We start from the raw sequence: 21,971 nt of genomic DNA on the forward strand, positions 1-21,971 counted from the left end.
ATGCATGCAGTGGAAAATACAGAAGGAAGATATATATACACAGAGAACATGAAAAAATGGGTGTTGCCATGCCACCTCTAACGAGACTAATCAATTAAGGTGGGCTGTTATCAGCAGGAGAAAAAAAACCTTCGTAGTGATAATCAGGATGGCCCATTTCAAACAGTTGACTAGAAGGTGTGAGTAACAGTAGGGGAAAAATTAGCATGGGGAAATAGGTTTTATTTTGTGTAATGACCCATCCACTCCCAGTCTTTATTCAGGCCTAATTTAATGGTGTCAAGTTTGTAAATTAATTCTAATTCTGCAGTTTCTCATTGGAGTCTGTTTTTGAAGTTTTTTTGTTGGAGTATTGCGACTTTGAGGTCTGTAATCGAGTGACCAGGGAGGTTGAAGTGTTCTCCGACTGGTTTTTGAATACTATAATTCTCGACGTCTGATTTGTGTCCATTTATTCACCCCCCCCTCCCATTTGTTAAATTTTGAATACCTTACAACACCCCAGGGGCGCTGGAACAATTAACCCAACTGTAAAGCCTGTATATGATGGGACCCACTTCAAGCCAGGGGGTGCACAGCAGTAACCCCAGCACCCCTAGTTCCAGCACCTATGCAGTACCCCGAGCCAGGCGCCCCGCAAGAGGTAGTCCTGGATTGCCTGCCCCTAAATCCCGCCCTGTATACAGCTCTGCAAAGCAGCCCCTGAACTGTGTTTGTGCTGTCAGCTCCTTGGGGAAGGACTGGCATCGGCCCAGCTTTAACCCAGCAACCCCGTGCCTGGGGTCTCCGGGGTACGGCTAATACCGATCTCCTGCTGGCCCGGCAGGGTGGCTCTGCCCTTGGCGCCCGGAGAAGCTGTGCCCGGGGAGGGCGGTATCTGCGTGGGGGTCCCTGGGTGTCTCCCCAGGGCAAATGTCGCTAGCTCGTGGGGCTGGCACCGAGCCGGCTCGCCCTGCAGGCAGCGCCGCTTCCCCTGGGAAGCTCCGCGCAGGTGCCAGCTTCCCGGAGAGCCCCCGGCCCGCCTCTCCCAGCTGAGCGGGCGGAGGCCCGCAGCGTCCCCATGACTTTGCTCAAGGTCCTGCCACAAGTGGGGCCGCGGCGCGATTTCCCCCGAGACTCCTGGGGCGGGCGCCTGAGGGGGCCCCAAGGGCTCCCGCTGCAGAGAGGTAAAGGGCGGGGGGGGGCATTGGGGCAGACACGGGGCTGGCGCTTCCCAGACCGGACAACGGCGGGCGGAGCAGGGACTGGCCCGGGGGCTGCGGGGTGGCTGAGTTGGGTTGCGCCGGGGCTGCGAGCGGAGACTGGACCCCCGGGCCCTGCTCATGCCGCGCGGCCTTGGCGCTGCTGGGTAAGTTGCGCTCCGGGGCTGGGGGTGGGCGGCCTGTGAGAGGGGCCCTGACCCAGCCACTGCCCCCCTCCCCCCCCCAGCTCACAGCGCGGGGCAGGCAGGAGCAGAGCACCCCCGGCACCCCCCGAGAGTGTCCCCGTGACCCTGAGAATGGCCCCCCTCCCCCGACAGCGCCTCGGCACCCCGCCCTCGGGAGCGCCCCTGTTCCTGCTCTGCGACGGCCCCATACCCCCTCCTGAGAGTGCATCATACCCCCACCCTAGAGTGCCCCCTGCCCAACAGCAACACCGTGAGAGCATCCTCTGTGCCTCCCCTAAGAAGGGCTCCATACCCCATGCCCAACTGGGACACTGGGAGATCCCCCCATACCGCCTCGCCTGACAGCACCACACCCAACAGCAATGCCACGATACAGTCCTTATACCCCCACCATCCAATAGCGATGCTGCAAGAGCAGCCCCATATCCTGGCTTGACAGTACCCTGGCTGTACCCCCCACCCAAGAGCACCTCCCATGCCCCCTTGGAGCATCCTCAACCCCCCTGCTGAGAACATCCCTATGCCTCCTGATAATGCTCCCCTAACCACCACCTGGTAGTGATGGCAGAGGAGTGCCCACTGAGAGCACCTCCTGTGCATTTGACAGTAACACAGTGAGAGCAACCCTGTACACTCGATAGTGACACTATGAGAGTGCTCCCCATAGCTCCCACCCAAAAACACCTCCCATACATCCTGCCCAAAAGTGCCCCCATATCCCCAGAGTGCTCCATGTACCCCCACCCAACAGCGATGCTGCGAGAGTGACCCCATATCCCCTACCTGACAGTGGCACCACGAGAGTGCCTGTCCCCCCTGAGAGCGACTCCATTTCCCCCACCTGGCGGAGATGCTGTGAAACCTTCGTAGTGATAATCAGGATGGCCCATTTCAAACAGTTGATTAGAAGGTGTGAGTAACAGTAGGGGAAAAATTAGCATGGGGAAATAGGTTTTACTTTGTGTAATGACCCATCCACTCCCAGTCTTTATTCAGGCCTAATTTAATGGTGTCAAGTTTGTAAATTAATTCTAATTCTGCAGTTTCTCATTGGAGTCTGTTTTTGAAGTTTTTTTGTTGGAGTATTGCAACTTTGAGGTCTGTAATCGAGTGACCAGGGAGGTTGAAGTGTTCTCCCTGGTCACTGGGAACAAGCTAGTGACCCTCACTTGCACTGGGATGCTTGGAAAGGGTCACTAGAGCAGGCCCCATCCATGCTGTAAGAGGGGTTCTCTCGGGGCCATGCTGGACCCTTTCATGGCAGCCCTGGCACTTTTTGTACATAAATTGCATGGATTGGATTTTATTTTCATTCCATAATTTGAATTTCAGAAGATGTCCGACCCACAAGAGCAGCAGCGGCAGTTTGGAATCATGTCCGAAATCCCTGGTGAAGTCAGGGGCCTAGCCAGAACTAGGTGCCCGTTGTGCACAGAGCTCTTCTTGGCCCCCAAAATCCTGCCCTGTCTACACACGTTTTGCATGGCCTGTCTTGAGCAGCTGGAATCCTTTTCAGTGCTCGGCTTCCAGGCGGAGGATTCAGACTCTACCTCAGATGGGTCGTGGCTCCAGGATCATCATCAACCACTGCTCAGCGTCCTTTGTCCTGTCTGTGACACAGAGGTGGATTTGCCACCAGGCGGCATTAATGACTTGACCACTGACCACCTGGCCATGAATGAGGTGTTACTGGAGACCCTGCAGGCGCAAGGCCCAGGAATGCTGTGTGACCTCTGTGTGGATGGGGAAGCCGTGAAGCACTGTCCCACCTGCAAAGCCAATCTCTGCCACTTCTGCTACCAGGCTCACAGGTATGGGAGGAAGCACCAGAGGCAGAGAGCAGATGTGTAACTAAGCCCTTCCAGGCATGAAAACTCCATTGCTGTTTCTGGTCTTACACAAGTATATGTACTATATATACGGAGCCACCTGTCCATGCATGCATGGTAACCAATTAGGCCAGAAGTGTCCACTTAGGTGTTCGGTGTCTGATTTGAGCCTGATTTTTGGAAGTGTTGAGCACCCACCACTCTAAAGGAAGTGAATGGGAGGTGTGGTTGCTCAGCATCCTTGGAAATCAGGCCGTGGATGTCTCAGGTGGGCCCCAAATATTGAAACACCCAAATTAGTGAACAACTGTGAAAATTGTACAGTGCCTCGCCCATTGTGGCCACGGCTGTCAGGAGCCTGCCCACACATTCTCTTCCTCCTCATAGCCCAGGTGGGGACAAACAACAGAGTGGACCGTGTGGGAGAGCTGCACTCATCTACCTAGGCTGATCTGGTCCAGAGACATCATCCACCGGTCAATAAGTCCAAACTTTGGTAGATGCTCCAACAGACATTTGTTTATTTTACATTTAAGTGAATGTAGTACAGCAGAAAAATAAGAGATTGACAGCCCTGGAGACTGAAACCTGCTGTTCCCAGAGCAGGTATAGCCCGGGCAGTGGCAGTGCAAACTCCCTGCTTATCCAGTCCTGTTCTGGAGGGACCCCAGCTCGAGAGGAGAGAGGGCAGTTCAGCCTCCATTGGGCCTTCAGCCCTTGGCCTGTCTACTGAGGTTGCCTGCAAAGAGGCAATTTTTAAAGCAATAATTGTTTGTGTGTATGTTTAAAAGTTACTTCTGGGTGAATTTGAGAACTGGTGTGGAAAATTTCAGCCCTAGAGAGAAAAGGGTAGTGTTGGACAAATCCTGATGTTAGCGTAACTACACGGCTTACTTCCAGTCAACTCTGTCCATGTATATACTGCTCCTGAAACTGTTCCATCTGAGTGTCCACAAACATTCATGAACGTATCCTCATAGCGCCCTGCAAGCCAGGCAGCCAGTAGCTGTAACACAAGCAAATTTCCCTTTGCTTTGCAGCATTTAAGGCAGTTGTAGAATGAAGCTGCAGTAGAGTGAGTGAAAATTGAAGAGGTGTCAGCGGGGGGAGGGGGGGGGTTTCCAGGTGAGGTTTGAAAAGAGCTGAAGAGATGATGAGGCAGAAGTACAGGGTGGCTGCTACAGATGTAGGTGCTGCAGAGGAGGTTCTTGCATCAATAGTGGTGTGACTGTGTGAGGAGACAAAGAAGTGCAGTGCTAGAGGAGAAAAGAGATGAGATCTGTGAGGCTAGCTGGAATATATACATGGTTGGTGGGGACTGGAAAAGGACTTGGTTTAGAGCCATTTTGGCAGTTCTAGACTGGCCAGGGAAGTCCCCTGGCTGGGGTAGTGCTCTGGGCCTGTTTCCTCCTTGTTTAGTGCCCTCCAACATTGCCAGAATGCTTCAAAGAGTCCTTTGCATTACCAAGAATCAGGCTAACTTCTCTACTGCCTCGCCCCTGTGTAGACACTTATACCTGTGCAACAGGGTCTTGATTCCCAGTCGCCCTGCACTTTGTACAATCAGTTACACCAGGGCAAAATGTTACTACTCTACCTGGGTAACCTCTTACACCAAATTTGACTACACAAGATGCTGGACAGCAAGGAATTGAGCCCCAGAACGGCAGCTTTTCATACTGATATAAATAGCCATCCAAGGACCAAGGTGCAAGGCAGTAAAGAATCCAGCCTAAGGGGCCTGAGTCCAGTCTCATCTACTGATATCACTTTTACACTGAGGTCACTCCATTATATCAGTGAAGCTGCTCCCGATCTATACTGGTGTGAGATCAGGCCCAAGGAGGACCACTGGGAACTGGGTCATCAGGAGCCAATGGAGTTTTGTGAACATGGGAGTGCTGTTGTCATGCTGCTTGGTGTACCGGTGTGGGATTTCAGCAGAGGTGACATCCAGGGAGTGTTACAGAAATGGCACAAGGTGGCTGTGCAGACATAACACAAGTGAGAGCACGAGAAGAGTTCAAAGAATGAGGCAAAAGGAGAAGTCTGAGAGCGCCCTGCTCTGCCCTGTGGCGGTTTTGTGCTGCTCAGGTGGTGTAAAGCAGCTCTTGAGCTATCTTACTGTCTCCTGCGGGATTTCCCCTGCATCGGAGAATCCTTGGCTGGTATAGAGCCATCTTAGCATATCCTGCCCCTCCTCAGACACTCACCCTTTGGTGTAGGGGGTATGGCCAGTGGAAGGAGGCATGGTTAGGAGTCCCTAATGCCCTGTGGATCCCCCAGCTGCTAAATGTCCCCTGGGGGCTGTTGGCAGGCAACGTAAAATAGAACAACCTTGAGACTGCTTTGCTGTGTGTTTGGTACTGGCCTGGCAGCTGGATGGCCCCAGGAGCTTTCTGCCCTGCCCCCACCTCAGCTGTGCTAAGCAGGAACAAGCCCTGAGTCTAGAAGAGAGATGGCATTTGGATTTAAGAATATTTAGTATCTTACCATAGGTCCTTGTTTGACTCTTGCCTGGTCCTGATCTCCCATCTTCCCTTCAAGGGTATACGAGTTTTTGTTCGAGTGAATAAAAGGCGGGTAAAAAGAGACAGATTGACAGGTAAGGAGCCTGACATCCCTTAGACATCCATGGAAGAGGCAGTGGCTGAGCAAACTTACTCCATGCTGCTGCCTGCCAGCCCTCACCTGGTGGCACCCACCATCTTCCTGCTGCACTCATCACAGTGGGCTCTGGGGTCCTTGCAGCTACCCTGCTTCTGGCAGGCTCTGTAAAGAGAGACTACCTGTACTAATAGTGTGACAGCTACCCCCCTGGTCCTTGTATAACATTCTCCCATCTGAGAACAGCATTGTCAGCATGCAGGGAGCCAGAGAGCAGCTGCTAATTAGCACAAAGTGGGGGCAGGTTGTAGATGATGTCATCTTTCATGTGGAGGTGTGACTCAAGGAGATTAAAGATCCCATCATGCAACATTGCCATCTATTGAATCAGTCTGGAGTATCATATGTTGTGGCTTGTGGTCCATGCAGGTCACAGTGTGTGAGGGGGTCATCGACAGCTCTGTAGGAATCTGCAGGTCACATGTTGCAAGCCCAGATTTATCTCTTATACTTCCTTCTAGGAGACAGAAGAAAACAGCTTCCCATGCTGTGGTGGATCTAGAGGACCTGAAGGGCTACAGCCGGACTGAGAAGTCCATTCTATGTCCTTCCCACCCTTCAGAAGACCTGACGCTGTTCTGTGAGCAGTGTGAGCAGCCTGTGTGCCGGGATTGTGTGGTGGGCGAGCACCGGCATCATCCATATGCCTTTACTGCCAATGTCATCCACAAACACGGAGATTCCATGCGGGACCTCCTCAAGAGCACCCAGCTGCACGTGGACACCCTAGAAGGGGCCCTACGCCATATTGAAGGAGTCAGCAATGCCATCTGCAGTCATGTGGAGGCAGTGGCTGGGGAGATCCGCACATTTGCAGACGGATACATAAGGGCTATTGAAGAACACCGGGACCGGCTGCTGAAGCAGCTGGAAGACTTGAAGGTGCAAAAGGAGACCCTGTTGCACTTACAGAAGGCACAGCTGGAGCAGCTGCTGATGGACATGAGGACTGGGGTGGAGTTCACTGAGCGCCTGCTGACCAGTGGCTCAGACTTGGAGATCCTTATCACCAAGGGGGTGGTGGCGAGCCGGCTGAGAAAGCTGAATAACGCAGATTATAGCATCCACCCTGGAGTGGAAGATGGGATCCAGTTCTCTCCCCATGAGAAGGCTGGCCAGTGCTGTGGCTATGAGGTTTTTGGGACCATTCTCAATAAGGCAGTTGATCCAGCCAAATGTGTCCTGCAAGGGGAAGGTATGGGGACAACTTGATTCTGATTGACCAATGATAAAATAAAAGTGGGAGGGATTGGGGTGAACCCTACAAAACCCTATTATAGATGTCATTCCTTAACTGAGGGTGTGCATAACCACCCTGGGGGCAGCCCTAGAGACCAAAGACCATAGTTAATCCAGAATAGGTACAGGGCATGCAATAGTAGGTAAAACTTCTTTCCCATTGCTTCTTGTCATTGTCCCTCATCTCTGAACTGGATAGACCAACTCTGTGGCTGAGCAAGTAGTTCAGTCTCCCTGATACATGTAGTCGTTGGCCTCTGCTGAAACTGACCACAGTGGGGACCAGTTAGTGCATATTGTAATGTAGACAACTGTCCACCAAGAACTTTGTGAGACTGTCAGATGCATTTCATGCAGGCCACTGAGCATCTGTCAGATAGCACTAACTTTGGGTCACTCATAGCCTGGGCTAGATTTAAGAAGGAAGGTTCCTTGTCCCATTCTGCCACTTCCATATTGACTACAATTGGAAGTGAGGCCTGCCAAGATGACAGCTCCCAGTATGCAATGCTCTGTCTTGATCGAAGTAGAAGGTCACATTGCACGATGGGACATATCATCTGCAGTCTCCACCTCCATGTTAAAGAGGAGGAAGGGGACTGTACTGGGCCCTGGACAGCAGTTAGGCTATCCCTATCCTATAGATTTATTTCACTGTACATCTCTAGTGTCACTGCTTTTTAAAAGAAGAAATAACTGCTATTTCTTTCCTGAAGCAGACTGGTGATCATTTTACACTGGTAAGTCCGGGGTTGTGTTCCTTAGTCTAGGATCCTCTCTTGCCTGTGAGCTGTAACATACGAACTCTGTCAGGGAAAGGGAGGGAAAGAACCATGGTTGTCCCAGCCCTTTGCAATCAAAAAGCCACTCGTGTGCAAGGCCAGCATCCTATAGAGGCAGCTCACACCAAAAGCCCTGGTCTCTGCTGCAGCCCCTTTACACCAACAGTGGCCCTAAGGGACTGGAAAACCAGTGGAACCAGCCCTTGGAGAATATCTCCATTTCACGGGGGAAATCCTGCTTCTGTAGAGCCAGTGGAATGGCTCTGTATCCGCAGGGTGTGTATTGGGGGTGTAGCTGGGTAAGGGGATAAAACTGGAGTGTCCTTGCACTCTGGCTCTTTTCAGCTGTCACCGTGTTCACTTCAGAGCTGAGCCTAAATTAGAGCAGCGCTTGTTCTGAGGACTGAAACAATCGCCAGCCGAACTCACAAAACAAGGGACTGCAAAGGAGCGTGCAGCCCACTTCTGAGCTGCACCTTCCAATCAAGGCACACTTGCCATCTGTGGGAGGACTTGGCCAGCAGGACACTAGCAATGTGTTTGGTTTTACTTTTCATGGAAGGGGCTCAGCGAAGGGGAACCTTATAAAATCCTGGTTAGACAGAGTGAAGTACAGTGCGGGTGTTGGAAAGCTGCTGGCTGATGTCAAGTGTGTCTCTCCTCAGTCCTGTCTGGAACAGTACGGGACAGTTTGCTCTGTCTTTCAGATCTCCACAGTGCCCGTCAGAAGCAGCTGGCCAGCTTTACTCTGCTGTGTAATGATGCATCGGGAGAGCAGATGGGGAAAGGAGGAGAGCCCATCCGGGTCATGATCATCCACAAAGACAAGAAGGACTGGTTGGTACCTTCCCTGGGATGGCCAGAATGGTTTTGTTTGCCTTCTGTCTTGCTTTAAAATCTCTGCTACAGGCTTCCTCATCTCTGTCTCTATGTACCTCCATGTTTGCAGTCCCCTGTAAGTAAAGAGCTTCCATGGGCAGGCCAGGACTTACAGGGAGAATAGCACAATGGTGCTTCACCCAAGAGCTGTGGGCCCAAGTGCAGCCCTTATGGAGCTCTAAAACAGAGCTACCACCTCATGATTTTATCATAATAGTTGGGCATTTTTAAAGGCATAGTGGGTGTAAATCACTCTGATCTGGCAGCATTTTACACCTGTTGCACACTGGGTGTCTGCACATGATCCAAGGTAACAGAGAACGAGGACTTTTGTTTCTGTTAACACCTATTTAAATTAAATGAGAGATTAACATTTTGTATAAAGGATGCCTTTGTTCAGGCATCAGTAATCTCTGTCCTTCAGTTAAGGTGACTGAGCTCAAAGGAAGCTTGAAAGCCTACCATGAAAACCAGAGAAACCCAAACTTGACATTCCAGGTATTACTAAGACAAAAACACAAGCAAAAAATTTATTTTGAAAGATGCTTTGAGGCCAGCTTTGGTATCAAAAAGCAGCAAGAAAGGGCACAAGTCCAATTTAAAAAAAGCTTTTGCGGGTCACCTTTAAGAATGTAATCTGCTCCATTTTATGCAAGTTAGGTACAAGCAAGGGCAAGTTGCCAACATGGCCATTGTTTGGGTGTAGAAGAGAATATAATGCTAAAACTCTCTGTTATAGGGAAGAATAAGATCAGTTAGCATTCAGGACTCCAGCTTTTGCCATATATAGTCTGTGATGGGGTTTATGCCTTGATACAGAGCAACACCACAACAGTTGCAGCATAGTCAAAAATCAGATAAAGGATAGGAAAACAACACTACATACGTAGCTATCTGTTGATCAAGGAGCACTGTCAGAGGACACGTCTCCAGTCCTTCCTCCTGCACTCTGCATCAATCAGGATGAATGAGATGTGTATACCACAATGCTTAGAGGGGAGAGAGGGGAGTAATTTTGTCTGGGGACAGAGGTGGCTGAAGTCACATTAGCGTGATTTTTCATTTCTGTGTATATATGATCACTTCATCCACTGCTGAAATCCAGTCACCCCTAGGGTGAGACATAGCAGCTATGTAGTAACATAAAGCAACACTTATAACACAGTTTATGACAGGAAGTGAGGTAGGCAACTGTATTCGGTCAAACCAATAGGGGAAAACCAAACCAGGATTTCGGAAAGATTATAAATGGTCATGCTTCAGGGCACAATCAATTCTAATTAATGGTGGTTAGGAAGAAATTTTCCCCTGAGCAGGCTGTTCCATAATTGCCTGCTGCTGGGTTTCTTGCATCTTCCTTTAAAGCAGAACAGTACTGGCCACCAGCAGAGGCAGGCTACTGGACTAGTTGGACCACAGGTGTGATTGCGTATGGCAATTCCTATATGACTACCTCATGATTTCACTGGGATTTTCGCCACCTTGGTTCCCTGTGAAACCAGTATTGGGTTAATTTCATAAAGGAACAACCTGCCAGTAATGATCAAAAATAGGGTCACAATGTTAAAGATAAGAGTCATAGGCCACATCTTGGTTCTTAAGTTAGATGACTCAGCCCTCTGCCCTTCTTGTGCCTGCTGCTTCCTAACTGGCTTTTCTGCAAGCAGCTACTCTCTGAGACTGAGGCCTGGTCTATACTACAGAGTTAAGTTGATGTAAGGTGGCTTACAGCAATCCAATTATGTCAGTGAATACACTGCAGCCTTGCTCCTGCCGATGTAAGTGCCCTACTACGCTGACATAATGACTCCACCTCCATGAGAGCCATAAGGCTTATGTCGTGTAGTTGGGGTGATGCAGTGTCTGTGTAGACATTGCCTTACTTACATGGCTGTTGGCTAAAATTCTTGTCAATTTCATAGCTCCATGCTGGTGCTATGAAATTGACAAGAAAATCGCTCACAGGGCTGTCACCCTGCGGCAGGTGGGGACTCCCCACTCCCAGCCGGGCTGCTGCCCAGACTCCCTGGGTCCCAACTCCCCATTCCCAGCCGGGCTGCTGCCTGGCTCCCCATGCCCGGCTCCTCACTTCCCGCCGGGAGCCCAGGCTCTGGGTTTGGAGCTCCCCATTGAGGTGGTGGGGCAGCTGTCCCACTCCCAGCAGGGAGCTGAGAGCCAGGATGGCTGCCCTACTCCCAGTGGGTAGCGGGGAGCTGAGAGCAGGGTGGAGACAGCCAGGCTCCTGGCAGGGAGCAGGAGCTGAGAGTGGGAGGAGAAGCTGGGAACTCCAAACAGAGCTGAGAGCCTGGGCTCTCAGCCCCCCACATTGCCTCTCTTAAATCAGTGGAAGTGCTCCTGGTGAGGACGCACACCACTGACAGAAGGAGGGCTGTGACTCACCACAGTGAGTGGTGGCTGTAAGTCGACAGCAATGTCAGAGCATCATCTGTAGGTCGACTTAATTTTGTAGTGTAGATATGCCCTGAGAAGTGACACTGTTTCCAATGCCTCTGACCTTATGGGATAAGATGTCTTTCCTTTTCTCTTGTATTTTTCCTCTGATCTCCTCTCCGTCTTTGTCCCCTCCCTTCCTTGGCTCCCTTCCCCAATTCTTCTCCCAGTTTCTCTCTTCCATGTTGAGATGGTAGTAGTAGTTGTAGAGTCTGATTTAAATGTTTACTCTGGCTGCTTTGTTGCCACTTCAGTGATTCAAAACAGCTGTAAAACCAGATTAACTGCAGAGTGTCACAAAGCAGCAAGAGTGTACCAGTTTAACTGGGCCCATATGTCTCATGAATGATGCACTGCCGTGCCACCACTCAGATATCAGATGCAAATAGAGTTGCTGGCAATCCCACTGAGACAGCATGTGCCTTGCTGTCCAAGGGACTGGGGGACAGTTCTGCAGAGTGAAATGATCCTTACAAGAGCATGGTCTGAGAAAATTAATAGATTCAGAGATTCCAAGACCAGAAGGGACCATTGTGATCATCTAGTCTGACCTCCTGTATAACACAGGCCATAGAACTTCCCTAAAATAATTCCTAGAGCAGATCTTTTGGAAAAATATCCAATCTTGATTTAAAAATTGTCAGTGATAGAGAATCGACCACAATCCTTGTTAAATTGACTAATTAGTCTCATTTAAAAATTTGCACCTTATTTCCAGTCAGATTTTGTCTAGCTTCAACTTCCAGCCATTGGATTGTGTTATTTCACTGCAAGATTGAAGTGTTCTTTATTAAATATTTGTTCCCCATGTAGATTCTTACAGACTGTAATTGAATCACGCCTTCACCTTCTCTTTGTTAAGATAAATAGATTGAGCTCTTCGAATCTGTTACTATCTGGCATTTTTTCTAATCCTCTAATCATTGTCAGGTCTCTTTTCTGAACTCTTTCCAGTTTAATTAACATCCTCCTTGAATTGGAGAGATCAGAACTGGATATAGTATTCCAGCAGCAATTGCACCAGTGCCAAATATAGAGGTAAAATAACCTCTACTCCTGCTCAATATTCCCCTGTTTATGCATTCAAAGATTGCATTAGCCCTTTTTGCCACAGTGGGAGCTCACGTTGAGCTGATTATCCACCACGACCCCCAAATCTTTTTCAGAGCCACTGCTTCCCCAGACAGAGTCCCCCATCAAGTAAGTATGGGCTACATTCTTTACATCCTTGATGTAGGATTTATATTTACATTTAGTTGTATTAAAACACATTGTTTGCTTGTGCCAGCTTACTAAGCAATGCAGAGCACTCTATATCAGTGACCTGTCCTCTTCCTTATTTACCACTCCCCCAATTTTTGTGTCATCTGCAAACTTTATCAGGGATAATTTTATGTTTTCCTCTGGGTTATTAATAAAAATGTTATAGCGTAGGGTCAAGAACTGATCGTGGCAGGACCTTGTTAGAAACACACCTGTTTGAGGATGATTCCCTGTTTATACATTTTGAGACCTATCAATTAGCCTGGTTTTAATCCATTTAATGTGTGCCATGTTCATTTTACATCTTTCCAGTTTTTGTTCAAAATGTCATGTTGTACCAAGTCAAATGCCTTACAGAAATCTAAATATATTACATCAACGCTATTACCTTTATCAACCAAACTTGTAATTTCATCAAAAAATATGTCAAGTTAATTTGACAGAATCTATTTTCCATAGATTCATGTTGGTTGGCATTAATTATATTACCCTCCTTTAATTCTTTATTAACCAAGTCCCATATCAGCTGTACCATTATCTTGCCTGAGATCGCTGTCATATTGAAAGGCTTATAATTAACCATGTCATCCTATTTACTCTTTTTAAATATTGGAACAACATTAGCTTTCTTCCAGTCTTCTGGACCTTCCCTGATATTCCAAGACTTATTGAAAATCAACGCTGATGGTCTAGCGAGCTCTTCGGCCAACTCTTTTAAACTCATGGATAGAGATTATCCAGACCTGCTGATTTAATGAGTAATGTCAGTGCTGATGTACATTACATCCATGACTGAGTGGAACAGTGAATGCTTGTCAGGGAGAAGAGTGGTGTGGTCTCCGCAATGAAAGCTTCAGCTTTTCCATACTGGCTGCAGGTGATGTCTCCATCCTCTCCTGTGTGGCCCATGTTTCCAAGCACTGTGATGATACAGCTCTGAGCAGAGTTTTTTATTGTGAGAACTTGCAGTGGATACAGCTTGCAAAATATGCACAATCTTTTGGACTGGCCCTGCTGCTTTCCAGGCTCACTAGTAAGAGTGAGAACTGGTCTTTAGCCTTTGCCCGTAGGAACTGAAAAAGCTCAAGTTTTCCTTCTTAAGGTCAAGAGCTTTGCCACTTCCTCTTGCATCCATGAAGTAGGAAAGAGAAGACTCCTGTCTGAAATCCAGAGGATGCTCTGACATTGCATCTGTCTTCCTCCCTCTGCTACAGTTTTTCTGCTTCTCCTCTTTCAGTACTCACAGGGTTGTTGCAAATCATTGCAGTATAACTGACTTTCTTTGATCTCCTTCGTATGGTACTGTGGCCTCTGATAGCAGGTATGTGTGTGAAATCTACGGCACATGCATCATCATTCAGGGGTCTTTTATACATGTACATTTTAGATCCCTGAACTGGGGCATGGGGTAAGAAGCTTCCTATAAATCTAATCCACAAAGTGATTACCAATTAGATCAGTTTTCTACAAGTTACTGACCTTGTTTCCCTCTCTTTTTGTATTTATAGTATAATCAAGCCCAGCGTGTGTGATAAGAGGGATGGGACTTACCACATTTCCTACATCCCTGAGGAGCTGGGCACATACACTGTCTGCATCTGTGTCAAAGGGCAGCATGTACAGGTAACCTTTCAACTCACTGTGATTGATGTAGCTCAGGGGTTCTCAAACTTCATTGCACCGCAACCTCCTTCTGACAACAAAAATTACTACATGACCCCAGGAGGGAAGACCAAAGCCTGAGCTTGCCCGAGCCCTGCTGCCCCTGGTGCGGGGGCCAAACTCCAAGCCCAAAGGCTTCTGCCCAGGTGGGGAGCCTGGACCCTGAGCCCTGCTGCCCAGGGCTGAAGCCAAAGCCTGAGCCCTGCCACTGAGGGCTGAAGCCCCTGGGTGGCAGGGCTTGGGCTTAGGCCCCGGGTGGTAGGGCTTGGGCTTAGGCCCCAGGCGGTGGGGCTTGGGCTTTGGCCCTGGGCCCCAGCAAGTCTAACACCAGCCCTGGCAACTCTATTAAAATGGGGTCACAACCCACTTTAGGGTCCCAACCCACAGTTTGAGAACTTGCATAAGGGGCAGGGCAATAGTGAGTCAAGCCCAGTGAGCTATTCCCATAGGTAACCCCTGCACCTCCTAGCTCCATCTGCTCTAATCACAGACACTTTCTTCCTTCTCTGTTATGTAATAGGTATTATTCCGTCGATACCCCATCTGCATGCCCTGTTCTTCCCAGTGGAACTGAGGAACTTGACTCATCCCTTGCACCAGCTTTTTTCCCAATTCCCACAGCACCTAGTTAAAATCATTCCCCCACCTGCTGGTCTCTCCCAGTAAAGGATCCTCCTGCAGCCTCCTGGAAAGCACTCCAATCCTGGCCCTTCCAACTTTGCTGCAGCCTGCTTTGGCCTCTCTCAAAACTTCCATGATACCCAAGCTCCCCGCTGATCTATTGCACCTCCCCGCTGCTGATTCCCTGGTCTGCCTCCTGCTGCCCACTCAGCCCTGGCTGATTCCCTTTCTAATTATCTACCCATTATCACTGCCAAGTTTTTAATTGCCTTTTGTGAGGGATTTTGTCAAAGGGATTTTGAAAGCCCAAACAAACGATCATCAGTTCTCCTTTATCTGCTATTTTGGCTTGCTCAAAAAAATCTAGTAGATTGCAGAAGCTGGGTTTTCGTTTGTGGAAGTCATGCTGGTTTTTCCCTTTCACATTTTGTTCCTCTGGCACAGTGGTTCTCATACTTTTTTTTTCGCGGACTGCTTGAAAATTGCTGAGGGTCTCAGCGGACCACTTAATGATCTTTCCAAATGTTGTTTGTACCATTAGCTAACTATTGTAAAGCTCTTTGGATAAAAGCTCTCTATAAAAAAACTTAATAATAAACTTTTTTTGTTCTACAAATAAAAGTACACAACACATATTTTCATATCAGTAGTCTTACCTTTCTAATGCGATGGATGTGCCCTCTCTCGCCCACCGCAGCTGCCCCTGAGCTGGGGTTGGGAAGGAGAGGAGGGTTTCCCCCGCCACAGCAGCCACAGAGCTGGGGCTGGGAAGGAGGGCCGTCTCTCCCCGGCAGCTGCAGCCGTGGAGCTGGGGAAAGTTGCCTCTTTCTGTGGCCGCCGCAGCCCTGCATGTCCCAAATTCCCCCCACCCCTCTTCTAACCCCACTGTACCCTCCCACCTGCCCCGTATTCCCCCCAAGGCCACCACCTCACCTGTGCGTCTTCTCCAGGATCCAGGTATCTAATTAGTGGAGCCATGCCTGTGCAGCTCCACTAATTAGGTGGGTGGCCCTTCATTCTCTCGTGCTCACACCTTAGAGGCAACTATCCACGGACCATCTGAATTGAGCTCACGGACCACAGTTTGAGAACCTCTGCTCTAGCAGATTTGGTATTAAAGTCAGGTTCACTGGTCTGTAATTGCTAGCATCACCCTAGTAATTTTTTTTAATTTGGGTACTTTTGACACCCTCCAGTGCCCTACTACAGTAGCAGGGTATGCTGGGCACACGATTGCCTCTCTGTTCTCTTCTGCTCTGCAGGGCTCACCATTCACTCTGACTGTGAAGAACAAATTCCGCAAACACCAGGGTGTGTTTCATTGTTGCACGTTCTGCTCTAGCGGAGGCCAGAAAGCTGCTCGCTGCGCTTGCGGTGGGACCATGCCAGGTGAGCACTAAGGCCCAGCTCCTCATAGATTCCAAGGCCAGAAGGGACCATTGTGGTCATCTAGTCTGACTTCCTGTGTAACACAGGCCATAGAGAAGATCCAAATAATTCCTAGAGCAGATCTTTTAGAAAAACATCCAATCTCATTTTAAAAATGGCCAATGATAGAGAATCCACCGTGACCCTTGGTAAATCGTTGTCAGGGACCACAGGTCTTGAACGTTGGTCCATAGGGCTCTTAGGCACCAGTAAGTTCAGACATGCCACCCAGTGACTGCTAACAGTCCTCAGAACTAGAAGCTGAACTCTGACAGAGGACTCCAGTCCTGGGATCTGACTGGCGGAACTCTGGGGGTCCTGACTGTGTCCTTGCTTGTATTTAAACAGCACAGGAACAGGAAGTTGTCCATGCAGCTGGATTGGCTCTGCTTAAGACTATTTCCCTTGTACTACCTGCTTCTACTGCCTGACTCTGATCTCCTGGTAACCTGACCCTGCCTGCCTCCTGGCACCTGTCAGTTTGCCCTCTCTCAGACTCTGATCTCCTAGTATCTGACCTTGCCTGGCTCCCGACTCCTGCTCTGACCACCAGGTCAGACCACCCATCGCCTGGTCATGACAGTTGTTCCAAATGTATGCTATATTTTCTATCTGAATTTGTCTAGCGTCAACTTCCAGCCACTGGACCATGTTATACTTTTCTCTGCTAGGCTGAAGAGTCCATTTTTGAATATTTGTTCCCCATGTAGATACTCAAAGGTATTCTGGTGCCTAACTCCCACTGAAATTCTTTCAGAGTTCAGCTTGGTCACTCATTTCATCAGCGCTGGTTTCCATGGCCCTGCACAAGACTCATGTTTGTCTTTGTAAGGTTTGCCTGTTGTAAAAGTAGAAATGACTTCTTCCATCCCCCATACTTGACATGTAGACAGCTCTGGCAGGAGCACACTCCCTGTCCGCGAGGTCCAGGGGGTGGTACAGGCTGGCACGGTGGGATTCAGCAGAGCTAAGATTCGTGATACATCGCAGGCAGTGCGAAGAGCATGAACAAGAAGGTGTACGTTTCTTAACAGTGGATGTCATCACGGTTCTACAGGCTCCAGCGCTCCTCTTCACTTCACTCACATCTTCACTCCCTCTTGCTCTGCTCAGCAAGTCCAGCTGAGATAGACTCCTGGAAAAGACTGGTACACACTTCAGGGACTAATGCACCACAGCCAGTATTTGCAGTCACACCCCAAACAGCGTTTTCAAAGCAGAATAGGATTTATTAGTCAGCTGGAACAAAGCACTGGAAGTCCTTAGGTTAGCACGGAGCAATAAAGTTTAAAGCATAATCCATTCAGGTCAAGCCAGAGCAATTGACCAACCAACCTGTAGTGAACTCCATTTCCAGGCTCTCGCTCTCGCTCTCACTTCCTCAGTCAGTTCCAGTAGAGTCCCAGCCTCTTCCAGAAGCTAGCTCTTTATTCCTGCTGGACACATCTGTCCTTTGTTCTCCAGGCAGGGCCACGCGCAGTTCACAGCCTTCCTGGCCAGAGCTTCCTGCTGGAGCTTCCTGCTGTTGAGTGTCAAATCATGAGTCACTGGAGCGTGCATTGTCTCTCTAGACGCCTCGTTGATCTGATCTGATCGGTTTCAGCCAGTGCCTTAATGACTCTTGGTATCCTGCTGTTAATTGATTTATTTCATTAGACTGATTTAACACTTGGTAAAGGTTTCAGAGTAGCAGCCGTGTTAGTCTGTATCCATAAAAAGAACAGGAGTACACAACACAAGTACTCCTGTTCTTTTAACACTTGGTAAAGCAACCCACATCCTTTCATGTATTTATACCTGCTCCTGTATTTTTTACTTCATACATCTGAAGAAGTGAGCTGTAGCCCACGAAAGCTTATGCCCAAATAAATTTGTTAGTCTCTAAGGTGCCACAAGGACTCCTCGTTTTTTTTGCTGATACAGACTAACACGGCTACCACTGAAATCTATTCCAGCAGTTCTCAAACTGTGGGTCGGGACCCCAAAGTGGGTCTGGAATCTGTTTTAATGAGGTCACCAGGGCTGGTGTTAGACTTGCTGGGGCCCGGGACTGAAGCCTGAGCCCCACTGCCCAGGGCCAAAGCCCACGACCCACCGCCCAGGGCCAAAGCCCACGACCCACTGCCCAGGGCGGTGGGGCTCAGGTTATAGGCCCCCCACCCGGGCTGAAACCCTTGGGCTTCGTCCCCCTCACCTGGGGCAATGGGACTCAGGCAGGCTCAGGTTTCAGTCCCCCCCTCCTGGGGTGGTGTAGTAATTTTTGTTGTCAGAAGGGGGTCGCACTGCAATGACGTTTGAGAACCGCTGCTCTATTCATTCCACCCGGACAGGGAGGTGACACACACGCCTTTGTCTCTTAATCTGCCCTGAAAACAAACTTCATCCTCTCCCTCCCACCCCCCAAGTGGGTAGCAATGCAACATATGGGGGGAAACTGGGGCATACATAGGCCTTATAAAAATATTTTTAAAAATTTCCCTTTAATTACAGGAGTAATAAACCACTGGAATAGTTTACAAGGGCCATGGTGGATTCTCCATCAATAGCAATTTTTACATCAAGAAAATCTGCTCTAGGAATTATTTGGGGGCAGTTCCATGGCCTGTGTTATACAGGAGGTCAGACTAGATGATCACAATGGTCCCTTCTGGCCTTGGACTCCATGAATCTATTAATAGCTTTTTGTTGGGGATTACTAAGGGGGTCAACCCGTGTTTTGTCCCTGTTTGGCTGAAGGATTCTGGCCCTGCCAGCCCAAAGCAGGAGCACCTCATTGTGTGTGCCATGCCCTCTCAACAGGGCTCTCTCCGGCTGGTCAGCCGGCTGGGGGCACACTCAGGAAGTCACTAGAAGCTGGAACTGTCTCTATGCTATTTTCAGCAATGCTAATGGTGTTTCTCCTCTATCCTTGTGACGGGTAGGTGGGTACCAAGGCTGTGGTCATGGTCACAAAGGTCACCCCGGCTGTCCCCACTGGTCCTGCTGTGGCAGAGCAATTGAAAACTCTGAATGCTCAGCTGTGCCGCCTGGTGAGAACTTGCAGAGAAGCCTGCTCAAAACTGTGGCGCTCTGACTGGCGGGTAGAGGCTCCTAGAGCTCGGGGGGTCTCCACTGGCTGGGACTCAGGCCTAAACCAACAGAAGTGCAGCGACTGTCACGTGGCCATCATTGCCAGGGAGCACCTTACCGAGATACAGAGCTGCTGTGTGGGCTGGAAAGGGAGACATGTTAAAATAAAAATGTGCCTTATATTCCATCCTGGGGCTGTGTGTGACAAGTTATTTCGTGTACCGTTGGGGGAGCCCTGGGAGTCACGTCACTGACTTCTGCTCAGTGAGGAGAGAATGAGGAATTCCATAGTCAGTCTCTAAACTCCATGCCTGGGAGAACAGACTCAGGGAGGAGATATCAGCACAAACAGCTTCCTCCTAAAAGAGGGTCAAGACGCATCTTGTTCTGTGGGGTCAACGTTCCCTTCCCCTGCTCCATTCTTAAAGGATGGTTACAGTGAGGCCAAAGATGCTGATTGTGTCACATTCCAAAAGGTGTTCTGCACATGTTTAGAAAAGCCTTGGCTGCTTACATATTTCTTATGCCTCTAGCCAGGGCTAGATCCTGATCGCAGATGGGTGCAATACTACACAATCTCACTCAACGGATCTGCTATTTTGTTTGCAATCTTTACTCTCCCTAGCATCTCCAGGTGTACTGGCTTGGGCTGTATCTTTTTAGATCGCACAAATGAAGCAGGATTGATCTAGAACTGGGGTGGGGAACCTCTGGCTCGTGAGCCAGATCCGGCCCCCTGCTTAATTTAATCCGGCCCATGACAAGTCTCTGCACTGTGGGCCGGGAGCCCTGAGCATCAGCGACCCCCCCATGGGGCTGGAGTTGCAAGCTCTGGCTTGCCCCGCTGTGGGGGGAAGTTAGGGTGCTAGGCCAGTCAGTCGGCTGCCCCTGTGGCCCCTAAGTACAGGGGCGATCAAGAAAGCTCCTAGTCCACATGGTCCTACCCCTGCCCGCAGGCGCCGCTCCTGCAGCTCCCATTTGCCGGGAACCGCGGGGGCAGCGCCTGCAGGGGCAGACAGCACGTACTGCGCAGAGTCACCTGGCCGCATTGTGGCTGCTTCTGAGAGCGGCGCGGGGCCAGGCCAAGTGGGGGAGCCTGCCTTAGCCTCACTGTGCTGCCAACCGGGAGCAGCCTGAGGTAAGCGGCGCCCAGCCAGAGCCTCCACCCCAACCCCCTGCCCCAGTCCTGAGCCCACTCCCGCACCCTGAATCCCTCATTTCTGGCCCCACCCCGGAGCCTAGGGGAAGCCCCAAGCCTCCGCACCCCCCCCCCCCACGGGGCTGTGTGTGGCCTGTGACTGATTTTTTCTGTGGGTCAGTGGCCCCTGATAGAAAAAAGGTTCCCCACCCATGGTCTAGAAAATACTTGGTTGAGGGGAATCCAAGGAAAACTCAAGGTGCTAGAGTAAGGGGTATTGATGGTTTGGTTTTGTTCAACATCTTCATTAATGATCTGGATGATGAGATGAATTGCACCCTCAGCAAGTTCACGGATGACACTAAGCTGGGGGGAGAGGTAGATATGCTGGAGGGTAGGGATAGGGTCCAGAGTGATCTAGACAGTTGAAGGATTGCGCCAAAAGAAATCAGATGGAGGTTCAACAAGGACAAGTGCAGAGTCCTGCACTTAGGACGGAAGAATCCCATGCACTGCTACAGGCTGGGGACTGACTGGCTAAGCAGCAGTTCTACAGAAAAGGACCTGGGGATTACAGTGGACAAGAAGCTGGATATGAGTCAACAGTGTGCTCTTGTTGCCAAGAAGGCTAATGGCATATTGGGCTGCATTAGTAGGAGCATTGCCAGCTGATCAAGGGAAGTGATTATTCCCCTCTGTTTGGCACTGGTGAGGCCACATCTGGAGTATTGCGTCCAGTTTGGGCCCCAGAAAGGATATGGACAAACTGGAGAGAGTCCAGTGGAGGGCAACAAAAATGATTAGGGGGCTGGGGCACATGACTTATGAGGAGAGGCTGAGGGAACTGGGCTTGTTTAGTCTGCAGAAGAGAAGAGTGAGGGGGGATTTGATCGCAGCCTTCAACTACCTGAAGGGGGGGTTCCAAAGAGGATGGAGCTCGGCTGTTTTCAATGGGGGCAGATGACAGAACAAGGAGCAATGGTCTCAAATTGCAGTGGGGGGAGGTCTAGGTTGGATATTAGGAAAAACTATTTCACTAGGAGGGTGGTGAAGCACTGGAATGGGCTGCCTAGGGAGGTGGTGGAATCTCCATCCTTAGATGTTTTTAAGGCCTGGTTTGACAAAGCCCTGCTTGGGATGATTTAGTTGGGGCTGGTCCTGCTTTGAGCAGGGGGTCGGACTAGCTGACCTCCTGAGGTCTCTTCCAACTCTAATCTTCTATGATTCTATGTTGGCATGTCCTTTCACCTGAATCAGTATAGAACCAAGTTCCCAGTGTGACAGTAGGGGACACTGTGCTGCTGGCAGTGAGATGAGATGCAGAAGTGCAGCCACCTGTTGCTTGCATTTATGAGGGTGAACTGGGAGCACCTTGCACATTGTGGGAAGCTAGAACCAAGTAGCTGGCATCTTCATGCTACTATTCTGCTATTCTTCACTGGCAGAGTCTCATTAGAAGTTACAGCGTTTTCCATACAAGAAGGGGTCTCAAACACTCTGCCCACAGACAGCTGGGGGAATTAGCCTGAGTGATATAGAATAGCAGATGTAACCTT

The 21,971-nt window shown here is 49.7% G+C and overlaps 1 protein-coding gene across 9 annotated transcripts; it reads left to right on the forward strand.

The window, feature by feature from the left end:
* The first annotated feature begins 680 nt into the window (after positions 1 to 680).
* On the forward strand, positions 681 to 19,546 carry TRIM45 (tripartite motif containing 45). Of its 9 annotated transcripts, none has more exons than XM_005292707.5 (7): positions 743 to 1,166; positions 2,720 to 3,198; positions 6,345 to 7,078; positions 8,612 to 8,741; positions 14,006 to 14,120; positions 16,043 to 16,169; positions 19,130 to 19,464. In XM_005292707.5, exons 2-7 carry the CDS (start codon positions 2,723 to 2,725, stop codon positions 19,279 to 19,281), a joined length of 1,734 nt encoding a protein of 577 aa, XP_005292764.2. In that variant the 5' UTR covers positions 743 to 1,166; positions 2,720 to 2,722; the 3' UTR covers positions 19,282 to 19,464. The 9 variants fall into 9 exon arrangements, with proteins under 9 accessions (XP_065428784.1, XP_005292764.2, XP_065428777.1 ...); XM_065572698.1 differs by having other exon boundaries at positions 925 to 1,348; XM_065572724.1 differs by having other exon boundaries at positions 1,010 to 1,166; positions 2,723 to 3,198.
* The last annotated feature ends 2,425 nt before the right edge of the window (positions 19,547 to 21,971 follow it).

This window comes from Chrysemys picta, chromosome 1 (assembly GCF_011386835.1).
Source record: "Chrysemys picta bellii isolate R12L10 chromosome 1, ASM1138683v2, whole genome shotgun sequence".
Taxonomy (NCBI): domain Eukaryota; kingdom Metazoa; phylum Chordata; order Testudines; family Emydidae; genus Chrysemys; species Chrysemys picta.

Bases quoted from the DNA above. Each gene is read 5' to 3' on its own strand.
- TRIM45 (XM_065572694.1), top strand. From the start codon at position 1,061: ATGACTTTGCTCAAGGTCCTGCCACAAGTGGGGCCGCGGCGCGATTTC. The intron at 7,079-8,611 runs GTATGGGGACAA...TCTGTCTTTCAG, and splicing joins ATGTGTCCTGCAAGGGGAAG to ATCTCCACAGTGCCCGTCAG. The intron at 14,121-19,129 runs GTAACCTTTCAA...TGTGACGGGTAG, and splicing joins TCAAAGGGCAGCATGTACAG to GTGGGTACCAAGGCTGTGGT.